Here is a 13459-nt window from a genome sequence, read left to right as displayed (position 1 = left end):
AATCAAAATTTTACACAAGAAAATTTAACAAAAACATTTTAATTGTATTAATAATTGAACTTGTATTTTTAAAATTTGAAAAATAAATAATTAAATTTTAAATTTAAGAACATAGATTAATATATTTAAATTTAAAATTTTTTATTTTAAATATTATTTAATTTTTTAATATTTAAGGCCTAAATTAATATCGAAATAATAATTATTTATTGCAATTTTCAATATTAACAAACAAAGAATCAAATATTTTTTAATCACAACCACAAATTACAAACAGTAACACAAGCATCGCATGCAAAAATAAAATCCAAAATCAAAATCCCCCAAAAACAGCCCAGAAAACAGCAAATGACGAAAAACCCATTGCCAAAGCATGAAATTTCAAGCTCACCGCACCAGCTACATCAGTACCCTTAACCGCTGCTTTAGGACTCGAAACCAAACCACCATTCTCCGGGACAACCGGCGCCGGAGCCGGCTCAGGCGCTGTCCCAAAAATCTCCAACGGCAAAAGCACCTTATCCACCTGATAAACCGCGATCCTCCGGTCAGAAAACACACTATTCTCCACAGTCGCATTCACCACTCCGGTCGTCACATTCACTTGGTTTCCGTCCGCCGTTACATTAAGCGGAAACTTCCCACCTTTAACATCCCCAGCTTGGGTTCTCAAAGGGTTACTCGCCGTTTGAAACTGGGACGTCGACATTAACGTCGGGAGTATATGGAACTGAACCAACTGAAGCTTCTCTTTGTCGGAAAGTGAGTTTAACGTCCCGGGTTTGAGTCCGGAGAACGCGCTGTCACTCGGCGCAAACACCGTTAACCCGTCGTTAGGGTCCGGTGTGCTTAGCTGGTTGTTTAGTTGATCAGCCACCTGTGTGGCTTTCAATAGCTTGATGAAAGTGGTGAATTGGCCACCTTTTTCGAGGATGGAAGTGATGTTGTCCACCTTTATCGGCGGCGCCGGAGCTATTTGAGCTAATGTTTTATCCCAAAAGAAGAAGAAAAGAAAGGCAAAGGCTAGCAGCTTTCTCATTGTCTCTTTAGGGTGTTTTTTTTTTTTTTTGCTGTACTATGGTTTGTTCTTGTTTATTGATTTGTGTTCATAATTTCACATATATATATATATATGTATGATGGATTGTTAATATAAATGTTAGGTAAAAGGGGTAGCTTTGGTTGGGACATATTTTTTTGTTTGTTTTATTTAGGGTTAAAATGTTTCAATCAAAAGTGGGGGGAGATTGCTTTTGAATGAAGAAGAGAATAGGATTATTGGGATGAGATTTTAATCTCAATATATAATTTTATTATCAATTTTTTATATTTTAAAATTTAAATTTAATTTTTTTATTAATTTTTTTAGTATGACAATTTAAAATAAAAATATACTCACAAAATAATCATATAATTAAAAAAATGATGTTATAACGAACTTGGATTAAACAATATTAATAGTTGGACTTAAATTTTAAAATTTAAAAAGTAGAGAGACTAAAAATAAAAGTACATGGATTAAATTTCAATTTTTCAAAGAGGACAAAGACTTATGACATATTTTAACATATAAACATGTGTGTGGTAAAATGACCTTTTTGGACTCTCACAGTTTCGATATTAAGCAAATTGTTCCTCATAAAAAACAAAGTAATTTGATCTTTATCAATTTCGAAAATGAGCATCCAAAGACAATTAATAACAATGTTAATGTTTTTTCATTTATCTTACATAGTTTTGATTAGTTTAATACTAAATTTAGCCTTCAAATTTTACACATTTTGTCTGTCTATATATATTTGAAGCTAATTTTATATATATATTTTCTTTTTTTAGATTTTTTTTAAAATTTTATGCATTTTTAAGACAATTTTTTTTAAAATCAGGATCATTTGATAAAATATATAAATACTGAGGGATTAATTTATTAATATATCAATGAAAATTATGTACAAATAATGGAAACATTATTTGTCATTAGTCACTCGCTTTTGAAATCAATAGGAATTAAATTGTTATGATTTATTTGAGTGGGACCAATTTGCTCTCTGAAATTAAGAGAAACCTTTCTTATATGAGGAAAATATTGAATGTATTTAAGTCTTATATACCATAAGTAAATAATAACACAATATCTCATCATTGAATAAACAAAAGAAATATTAATTATAAATAAATACTAACAATTTTATTTTAAAAAGGGGTAGAAATTACAATCTTTTTCATGAAAAATTTTACATTATTGATTAGAAGTTTAAAAAGGTTGTTGCTTAAGACAAATACATGCAAACATGTAAGAACACAGAATGAAAGAATTTTATTAGGTTTCGATGTATACTTTTAAGACATGCATACATGTAATAACACAAAAATGTTGAGAAACATACATGCATATATATATGTATGTATACATGTATATGTATGTATATATATACATATGAGGGGCCTGATATGTAATACAAGAAACATGTTGTCATCTCATTTATAAGGGCTGTTTTCGAGCTTTTATCGCCGGAGGACACTCAACTGATTACTGATAAATCAGAAACCGATTTGACGACAACCTACTAGACCGGAAAATAGAGTAAGGAACATGTTCTTAACTCATTCGTTGGTGCTGTTGTTGACCTTTATCTCCAAAAGCCTCTCGATCGATTGTCTACAAATCGGGCATCGATTAGTCTGGCATCTCAAGACCTTTGCACAGGAGTTGCACATGCACTGCATAACGAACACGAAATCAGACAATTAGATATTAGTTCTTTTCGGTACGAAGTAAGCTGAAGAGATTGAATGGTTTTGATGTGTTTTACCATATGTCTGCAAGGAAGAACGGTAGTGTCCTGAGGCTCAGTAAGGCAAATAACGCAGTCTTTTCTGGCATCACTCGTACCGACATTATTATTATTGACTGAATTTCCGATTCCGTATATTTCTTGCAGCTCATATCTCATCCCATTTACCCACAGAATCTGTTTCACCGCTCTTACATGGTATTCTTCGTTCTCTTTCTCGAACACGGCTAGAGTTATCTGAGTATTACGGGATCCGTCATTTGAGTTGACGGGAAATGCCTCTGCTTTCACTGCCAGGGGATAAATCCCGTCCTCACCCACGTTCAGTAATTCCGATTCCTCGAACATAAAGAAACTGATCCCCGATCCGGGCGGCTGTTGGAATTTCTGTCCTGTACCTTGTTCGAAAGGCACGGTTACCGACGGTTGAATATTTTCTTTCATTGGTGTTAGTTTGCAATCTTCACCTTCTTTCGCAAAGAAAATAACAGTCATCCTATTTCCGAACAGCAAACACAATATATTGTTAAGAACTAATATCAGACATAACAATATTCACACACAAAAAGACACCGGAATATCAACAATGGATAGGAGCAACATTTGACCCTGAACCTTGACGCATAAAAACAAATGGATTAAACGAGTCTTTTCTTTCACACGACGCTAGAGAAACGAAAGTACTATACACAATAAGTACGATGAAGGTTCGGTTTAACGATGAGGGAGCAAACAAGACATCTTGTTAAGAACTAATATCAGACACAAGATTCACACAAAAATAACCGGCATATTGACAACCGATGGAAGCAGCATTTGACTCTCAGAACCTCAATGCATAAAATCAATTCTAAGGACTAAACGAGTCTTTGCTTTCACACGACGCTAGAGAAACGAAAGTACCATACACAATAAGTACGATGAAGGTTCGGTTTAACGATGAGGGAGCAAACACGACATCTTGTTAAGAACTAATATCAGACACAACAAGATTCACACAAAAATAACCTGCATATCGACAACGGATGGAAGCAGCATTTGACTCTCAGAACTTGATGCATAAAATCGATTCTAAGGACTAAATGAGTCTTTTCTTTCACACAAGCCAGAGAAACGAAAGTACCATATAGGATATATCGTTAGCATAATGAATCAAATTACAACATTGATAATATCAACAAGAACGATGAAGGTTCGGTTAAACAACCAGGGATAACATATTGGAATAAAAGCTTGTATTATGCACATATGGCCACTATTTTTCAAGACCAACCTGATATAACCTAACTTAACTCGACCCCAACTCACCCCGAATCAAACATTAATTTACACACCCCGAACTTGATTAAAAAATTTAAAGCTATATCTGATTGAGATAAAAATTTATCATCTTAGACTCGTCCATCTCCAAACCCGATTTTAAAAAATCGACTCTATGTCAGATGGGGTCGAAACCAGTCGAGTTTGGTCTTTTGCCATCCCTACCTAGAACTAAAAGCAGAAGGACTAAATTTCTAAAATCTGAAAAGTATAAAAACTTATGACTTCATCCATTTCTACAGTAAAATAGCAGGTTTGATGAAATTTTTAACAAAAAGGACTAATTTGTTCATTAATTTCAAGTATAGTAACTAATTTATCCATTCTTTCAGTAAATGGGCAAAATGCAATCTTATTCCAAATACAGGGCTCTCTATGTAAATTTTACCTTTCTAAATTATTAAAAAAAAAAAGATCGAGTTTTTTTTTTTGGTACCTTCCAGCAACGTTAGCATCAAACGTGAAATTAACGGAAAACTTGCCAGGATTCGACGCATCAGCTGCCAATTTCAAAGTTTCCTTCTTCAAATTAACGTCATTCTTTACGGTAACCGCCTGTTGATGCTCAATGTACGGCACCGGTTCCGGCACGGGATGCATCATCTCTCCGTACGGATAACCACCCCAATTGGCATTCCCCATATATGACCCACCTCGATGATCGTACGGTGCTTGATACTGCATCGGCACCGGGTTCTGAGGCGGGTAATAGCCATGAGGGTATTGGTAATATTGCGCCGGGTACGGCGTCGATGCGGCGTAGGCGTAAGGGTCGGCGTTGTACCCCGTTTGCGGTTGAGCGGAGGGATGTGGCGGGTGTTGAGGCTGCGTAGTGTAGATCTGCCGGATGGCGTTCCTCCGTCGCTCGTTCACGTCGGTGCTACTGAAATTCCCCATTTTCGACCTTTGTTAGAATATCAAAGGGAAATCAAAATTGAAAAAAATTCAAGCAAATATATATATATATATATATATATGGGGAAGACTTCTATATCAAAATTGAATCAAATTTCATGAAAAAAATTTCTGGGTTTTGCTTCTTTTTCCTTAAAAACAAACAGAAAATCTATAAAAAAAAATTAAAAATTGTTTGGGAGAGAATTAGATAGGAATGTTTATTTTGCTCTGTTTTTAATGTAAGTTTCCTTTAGTTTTCTCTGCCAGAGATAAGTAAGACGGTAAACCGCGTTTTTGCTTTTTTTCTTTTTATTATTTAGTTATTTTTATTTATTTTTAGGTTTATTCTTAAACAGCTCCCTAAACTATATCTTAATTTCTAAATTAGCTCTTAAAGTTGTTTTTTGTAAGAAGTGATATTTAAACTATCAATTTTGACCCAGTTTACCAAAAATAATATCACCCAATAAGAACATGACAAGTGGCATATTCTTATTGAATATTGTACAAATAAGATGAGATAAAATTGATAGTTTAAGTATTTGACTAAAAAGGCTAAGGATCCATTTGAGAATTGGAGTCCAATTCAAGGATCAAATTATAATAAAGCTTTAATTTTATATAGTAAATTTTTATTAAGGTCCCTATATTGTGCATTTTTTGCAGATTTAATCACTCTACTTGCTATAATTTGATCATTTCAAGTCACTTTTTGAAATTTGTATTTTCATTTTTTATATTAATTTTTTCGTGAATTCCATCAAAGGTTTTGCAATAAAATATATCTAATTGTAGCATCACATGTTTTAAAAAAGGCCACATTAAATTATTTTAAAAATTAGCGAAAAAATGACCAAATTAAATAAAGGGACTAAAAATAATTAAATTATAATAAAGGGATTAAATATGCACGAAAAGCATAATACAAGGAGTATATAGAATTTGACCAAATTAAATTCCTGTTTAAATAATTAGTTTTAGCAGTTTTTATAATTTAATAAATGAAACCACTAAATATTTAGATTTGATCTGAATTTTCTAATATTATAATCTTTATTTACATATTTAATTGTTCGAATTTTTATACTTACATCTCTTAAATTTGAGTACGTAATGAATGAAGCATATATATATATAATATAAAAATTAAAATTAAAATTAAAATAACTTTTACGTTAATATATCTCGTCTTTATTATTACAGTTTACGACAAAATACCGAATCTTTGTCGGATTCAGACAGCGTTCCATGCAGATGGCACGTAATAGATTTTAGTCTGAATTTTTGGCAAATTAATTGCAACATAGTTTCATTAAGATTTTTTTTTCTTTTTTGCATCAAACCTTTTGAATTTAACTCTTTTTTTTATCAATCAAAATTTAAAAATTACAAAATTATTGAGTTTTAAAAAAAATAATGTATTAAATATAATTTAAAATTAATTATAATTTTTTTTGCCAACTTTATGTAAATATTAAATTTATATAATAAAATTTACATGTTATATAATTTATATCACATAAAATAATATATAATAATATTATATGTAAACATTAAAAAAAATATGTTAAAGTTGTCTAAATTTATAGTTTTAATGAAATGAAAAAAATTTAAAATATTAAAATAAAAAATATATACAGATCTAAAATGAATTTGGTATAATCATATACATTATACATATATGTGTAATGTTTCAGCAAAATTTTAAATTTATGTATTTTAATAAACATAAAGCATATTAATAACATACATAAATTTAATCCGTATTGACATATGAACACTACTAAACACGATTATGTTGGATACTTAATCATAAATAAAGTTCTATAACATTAATTATATATATATTTCAAATTGGAGAAAAGAAAACCTTACATATTCATTAGCATAAACCCTAAACAGAATAATATACCTATATATATAACCAAAGTTAAGTTGATGAACGGTTAGGATCAGTGGATGAAGTAGGGTTAGATTTGAGCTCATGGAGAAATCTTGTGATCGTATGCACCAAAGCTCCTCCATTATTCTCATCATCACGTGGTTGAATTCCAGTTGACGTTGTTGCAGCTTCATTGCAACTGGAATTGCTCCCTCTACCGCTCTATAAAAAATATATATATATAGGGTAATATTAAATTTAGTCCTTAATATTTATATATTTTTTATTAATTTTATTTTTATTTTTTAGATAAATTTAATTATAAATATTTTAAAAAATAGTTAAATTATTTTTTAATAGAAATACTGAATAAAACTTTAATTTGATAGCAAACTAAATACTAGACCTAAAAAATGTCATATACTATCATAGAGGGAATAATTTGGTCATTTACTTTTACAATGACTAGAGATGGACCCTAACGGTGGCCTAGGGCAAACCCTCAAAATTTAAAAAAAAATTCATTTCTCCTTTGAAATTTTAGAAAACTTTAATTAAATTCTCTTGAAATAATTAAAAATTCTCATTAATCCCATAGAAATATTAAAAATTTTAATACTCAATTTTTTAAAAAAAAAAGAAATTCTCATTAAACTCCTAAAATTTTTTAAAATTTTACTAATACTAAAGCTTATTCTCAAGATCTGTCATTAGCAATGACATTAATTAATCCAAATAATTAGACAAACTAAGAGAAGGGGTCAGGGCGCCTCTCTTGGTATCGCCCCTAGACCCTCCAAATATATAAAAAAGAAACTTAGAAAAGAGCCATACCTGTATACCAAATACATACACATATTCGACATTTACACCCAAATTACAAGTTACGTAATCCTTTATATATATTATAAAAAGGGAGGAAAACTAGAAAGACCTAAAGAAATTTACCTTTCGTCGCAATGGTGGCCTGGTTCTAACATCCATGGACTCAACAAGCTCATCGAACTGAAACAAAACACACCCATATACATACATATATGTGTGTATATATATATATATAAATCTTGAAAGTCGGTACTTTTGGAAGATACAAACTTTTAATATAAGTGTAGCCAAATTCAAGGATTAAGATATTGGCATTAAAGAAATTGTAAGTACCTGCTTTATAATTGTCTGATACTTCTTTAAACACTGGTATAGCCTTTGCTCTTCTTCAGTGGACATTATCCTCAAGTTTCTCAATTATCATATATGTTAGAATGAATAAGGCAATTAAAAAGCTCACTCCGCATATATATATATATTACATATATCTTCTTCTTGAAGATTTTCATATATATATATATATGGGTTAATATAGATTTGAAACTTGGTTTTACTTCAACGTTCAATTTGGTATACGAGAGATTCACCTACACTCGTGTAAACTTAAGCGACTTTACACCATTTTGTAACTTTTTATACAATTAATATATTATTTAATACTTGAGTTTTACTTCAATGTTTAATTTGTCTCAATTAAGTAACTAGGTTTTTATTTATTTATTTACTAGAGCATACGTGTCAAACATTCATAGAGTCACATAATATTGTTTAATATAGGTACTAAATTGAACATTAAAACTAAACACATATACCGAACGATATAATAACCCTATATATATATCCCTTATGTTTTAAGGAGTCAATGAAATGCAAATAAGTATCTATGTTTTTTACTAGAGCACATGTGTCAAACATTGTTTAGTTGTGTGATAATGTTTAGTCCGGATACCAAATTGAATATTAAAACTAAACACAAATATCCAATTGAGTATCAAAATCAAACATATGTATCGAACGATATATTAACCCAATATGTGTAAATCTTATGCTTTAAGCAGTCAATGGAACGAAATTCTTGTGATGGCAAAACATTATCAAAGGTTTAGTGTTAAGACTGAGGTTGTCAGTCAATCCCAGAAATAATGTACGAAAAAAAGGACCATTTGAGAAAGAGAATAAACTAGTTGCCAAAAATAACAAAGTTCAACGTAATTCTTAATCTACGTTACTACTCGAATTCGAAAGGAATGTTATAAACATCTTATTCGAGATGAGTATTATAGATATTAAAGAGATGATAGATTCATAAAGTGGAAGTATCTCGTGATGCCTAAAAAGATGAAGTCATGGCGAGCAAACTAAAGAGTTTGCATGCAACTAGGCTCGTCTCGATAGAGTCAAAAGACAAAACCTCCCACGAAAACAGTATCGAGCTTGTTGTGGGTTTCAAGTTTAGAATCAATAGTTTAGATCTAGGGCTCATATCGAGTCTCAAATTTAGGGTCTAAGATTTAATGTTTAAGTTTAAGAATTAGAGTCTAATATTTATATCGAGATTTAGGTTTAGGATATTTTGTTTAAATAAAGTCATTAGTATTTATTTATAAGCCCATCACTAGTTTTTATTTCATCAATGATCTATTATCGTGTTGTTGTTCAAAATCGATGCATGATGATGCATTAAATATTCACCCTTTAAATGTACTCCATGTTATACTGAAATTGATATTTAATATCAAAATCAACAGTTAAACTAAAAGAAAAAAAATCCTTTTTTAATATTAGACTCAATCATAATATTTAAAAATTTAAAAATTAATTTAGAATAAATGAGATAATTTGAGTAAAATTATATCTTTTTAACAATCATATATATATTGGTGAAATCATATATACATATATATTAGTGTGAAGATCAATTGTTTTTTTTTTTCCTTCCACATGAAATGTGGGAATTTCAACACCATAAATTTCGAGGTCAAAGAAGTAAAAGTTATTACAAAGAGGAGAAACATATGCCCAGAATTTCAGGTTAATGTAATAAAAAAAACATGTTTCTTTGTTCAACAGATGACCATAACGTATCAACAGTATAAATTTCATGTGAAAGAATTTATTAAGTATATTACTCCATAAGCGTTTTAAAGTGTGTATTATATTGCAAATCATTTAAAACATGCATTATTTTACCGTTTTAAAGTTTGAACTTTGGAGATAACATTATCGAGAAGAGTAATCACGAATCTCGAATATGAGCCATAAAACGGACATGAAATATATAAAAAATATCCTAAGAGTTTAATGAAATTTCAAGAAAATTTGAGGGATTTAATTAAAATTTTCAAAAAAACATCGAGATTTTAATGAAAATTTATAATTATAATAATTTGAAAGGGTTAATTGAAATTTCAAAAATTTTGAGAATTTAATTACTTCGATAATTTGAGAATTTGGGGGCCATGTCTCTACTCACATTACCATCCGCCTCTAGTTCATAATCCATGCTAAATTTATGACACTTCGATAAACACGATGATATTGAACATGGGCATCATAGATGTATTATCAGCTATATAATCTTATGATACATAGAACATATCAAGTTAAATGTTTAGTGTTATTGAATCATATGATACTCGAAACATATAAAAATTAAAATATTTTGATGTTTATTGTCAATTTATTATCTCCTCTTTTTAATTTAATCTCCGACATTGAAAAGAACAAATAGGGCGTATGTGAATTTCAAAGAATCAAAGAAGGCTGGAGTTGACAACTAGTAATTAACACTCCCGCCTCCACCAAGACTTCGCCATGGAGACATGGATCGATTAGCCATCTGAATCTTACACCAAACAAAACTTTAAAGCTATGTATTCCTAATAGTTAAACCTGAAGCCCTTCTATCAACCGCTTTCTATGTCAAACAATGTTCGCTTTTCACAACCCTGTCTTGCTCATCAAACGAAGCCTTGAGTGTTAAGTCGTCAACACGCCACGAAAGGTTACCGACGTAGATGCGATTTAAGGAACCCGTAGTTGCAACACCTCTTCCCCCTCTAGGAGAAATTTGGGTTTTTTACAAATATGGTATAAAAAAAATTATTATATACGAAAATAGGTTGTCAGATAGATTATTTACGAAAACGGGTTACTTTTTTTTAGTCGCGCCTACCTGACAGGCGCGACATATTATTTTATTAATAATTTTTTTCTAATATTTTATTATTATTATTATATTTTAAAAAAAATCGGGTTAAAAACAGGTCGCCCGCGACCCGTAGGCGCCACATGTGGCGCCTGATGCAGGGGCACCACACCCTGCAGCCGTGTAGTCATTTCATGACCCTCCCCAGTGACTTGTCATCTCAAATTGGGGAGGGATAAAATTTAATTGTAGAAAAACAATAATAGGGGACCATATAAGGTTCCCCCCAAAGTTTGTTACGTCCATGAGCAGGAGCAAAGAAGCAAAGAGAGAAAAAAAAAAGAGAAGAAGAAGAAGAAAGTTAGTAATTTTTATAATTATTTTAAAATTAAATTATTTGTAATTTAGAATTATTTGATAAATTTTTGTGTTAATAATTATTTTAAAATTAATTTATTAGTAATTTAAGATTATATTTTAATTATTTTGTTTAGTTTAATAATGTTAAATTTATTTTGTTAAATATTTTGTTATAAATAATTTGTAACTATAAAGAAAATAATTTAGAATTTTTAGAAGTTTAGAGACTAGAAAATCAAAAGTAAAAGAGATTGAGAAAAAAATAGAAAAGACGGACGGAATTGAATGGTTTTTGTAAATGATAGGGAATTATAAAATTAATTTTTAAAATGGTTGTGCAATAAAATTATTTTTTAGTAGTGTATTAGTGTATTGTGATTTTTTGATAATGTATTTTAAAAAATGATTAGGTTATATAAATTTATTTATTTATTTATTTGATAATTTTATTGATTGATTAAAATTTTGATTAAATTTGTTGTTATATAATTTTAATTGCAGATTTGTGACAAATGGATTCATTGATTGATAGTACTAATCACATATCAAGTAGCATTAATGAGATGGTAATGAAATTTTTATTTGATATTCACATTACATTATTTGTTGAATGAAATTATATTGTATTAACTATTTCGTTAATATAATAATGTCAGGTCGAGTACCGCGCATTGAAGAGCCGTATTCATAGTGTAGGGTTTCAGCCGGATGAATGCCTAATACCATTCTTAGAGTTAGCCGAGTTCGGATCAGCAGCATTGATCCGGACTTTTAATCTACGATATGACTTGATTTCTGCCTTAGTCGAGCGATGGCGTCCGGAGACCCACACATTTCATTTGCCGTGCGGGGAGTGCATAATCACTCTAGAGGACGTTGCACTACAACTGGGGCTCCCCATCGATGGAAACGCGGTCACGGGCGTAAGTTTGATCTCCAGGCCTGCTCGCCTTTGCTATGACTTACTTGGACGCTCGCCAAGTGAGGGAAATTTTCAAACCTTGAAGTTTTCATGGCTAAAGGCCAATTTTGAATATTTGCCTAGTACTGCCACTGAATTGGAGGTTATGCAGGCAGCGCGAGCTTATATTATGCACCTTATAGGAGGTGTACTCATGACGGATACACACGGCAGTGAAGTCCACTTGATGTACTTACCGCTGCTATCTAATTTGCATAACACGCGTTCATACAGTTGGGGGTCCGCAGTGTTAGCCATTTTGTACCGCGAACTTTGTCGGACGACAGATCCCTCTGCGGTTGACATAGGTGGATGCTTCATACCGTTGCAGTCGTGGGCGCTTTATCGGATGCCATTCTTGGCATCCATTAGTCATCAATCATATATATTTCCACTCGTTAACAGGTGATGAATCTTTACGCGTTATAGCAATTAATTGTCTCTTTTTCAGATTATATTGTTCTAACAATTTATTTTCATAGATGGAGCACGAATCCGGGTAACGGGAGGTCATACACGGTTTCGATATACCGTCTGATGATCGAGAATCATTCTAGAGAGGGAGTAAGTTTTTTTAATATTATTTTTATTTTATTATTTTATTTCACTTAACCCGCGTTAATATAAAAATGTTATGAACTGTGCAGTTCATTTGGATGCCATATTCTGTTCCTGAAGTTACAGTTGTTATTCCTTCGTATGCCCACGTCCACTCACACCTATGGTGCATTAGCGCACCCCTTATCCACTTTCATACGGTGGAGTGGTATCATGGCGATCGAGTACTCCGGCAGTTCAGTTGTATACAATATATTCCGACATAGCCAGTAAGATTGGATGTACAGCTACATGACATGAATAGGAGGGGGAGGCATGGAACTGATTGGGGAGATGAGCATTCAAAATATATTACGATGTGGAACAACCGGTTTAGTAGGGTACCTCAGATGAATCGTTGTTTAGATCTGCAGCCCTCGCCACAGTGCCTACAGTGGTACTATGAGAAGAGGAAACCATTTTTATTTGGTGGGCGGTCGATGGTAGTCCCCCCTCAAATGACACGAATTGGGCAACATCTTCCAAATCCGCATCATGCACCAGCTCCGGAGGTAGACCCAGAGCCGGAGCCGGAGCCGGAGCTACACTCCGGGAGCAGCTCATATCCACCATCGTACTCTGCTCCTTTAGAGCCGTATCCGTCGCCATTCTCTTCTCCTCCCGGCCCATATCCAGCGCCGTTCTCTACTCCCCCGGCTCGAGTTCATCAGTGG

At 31.8% G+C, this 13459-nt stretch overlaps 3 protein-coding genes across 3 annotated transcripts; 1 reads left to right on the top strand and 2 right to left on the bottom strand.

The window, feature by feature from the left end:
* Positions 1–224: 224 nt before the first annotated feature.
* On the bottom strand, positions 225–1096 carry LOC121209544 (fasciclin-like arabinogalactan protein 11). The gene has a single exon (XM_041080342.1). The coding sequence runs from the start codon at positions 1037–1039 to the stop codon at positions 314–316; it is 726 nt and encodes a 241-aa protein (XP_040936276.1). The 5' UTR covers positions 1040–1096; the 3' UTR covers positions 225–313.
* A 1198-nt stretch (positions 1097–2294) lies between these two features.
* LOC121209543 (probable E3 ubiquitin-protein ligase LOG2) lies at positions 2295–5290 on the bottom strand. The gene is made up of 3 exons (XM_041080341.1): positions 4552–5290; positions 2814–3291; positions 2295–2721 (listed from the first exon to the last, which is right to left on the bottom strand). The coding sequence occupies exons 1-3, from the start codon at positions 5010–5012 to the stop codon at positions 2605–2607; spliced, it is 1056 nt and encodes a 351-aa protein (XP_040936275.1). The 5' UTR covers positions 5013–5290; the 3' UTR covers positions 2295–2604.
* Positions 5291–11739: 6449 nt separating this feature from the next.
* LOC107894944 (protein MAIN-LIKE 2-like) lies at positions 11740–12726 on the top strand. The gene is made up of 3 exons (XM_041082243.1): positions 11740–11793; positions 11884–12496; positions 12671–12726. The coding sequence occupies exons 1-3, from the start codon at positions 11740–11742 to the stop codon at positions 12724–12726; spliced, it is 723 nt and encodes a 240-aa protein (XP_040938177.1).
* The last annotated feature ends 733 nt before the right edge of the window (positions 12727–13459 follow it).

This window comes from Gossypium hirsutum, chromosome A11, assembly GCF_007990345.1.
Source record: "Gossypium hirsutum isolate 1008001.06 chromosome A11, Gossypium_hirsutum_v2.1, whole genome shotgun sequence".
Taxonomy (NCBI): Eukaryota; Viridiplantae; Streptophyta; class Magnoliopsida; order Malvales; family Malvaceae; genus Gossypium; species Gossypium hirsutum.
This window is presented reverse-complemented; position numbering and strand designations above follow the sequence as displayed.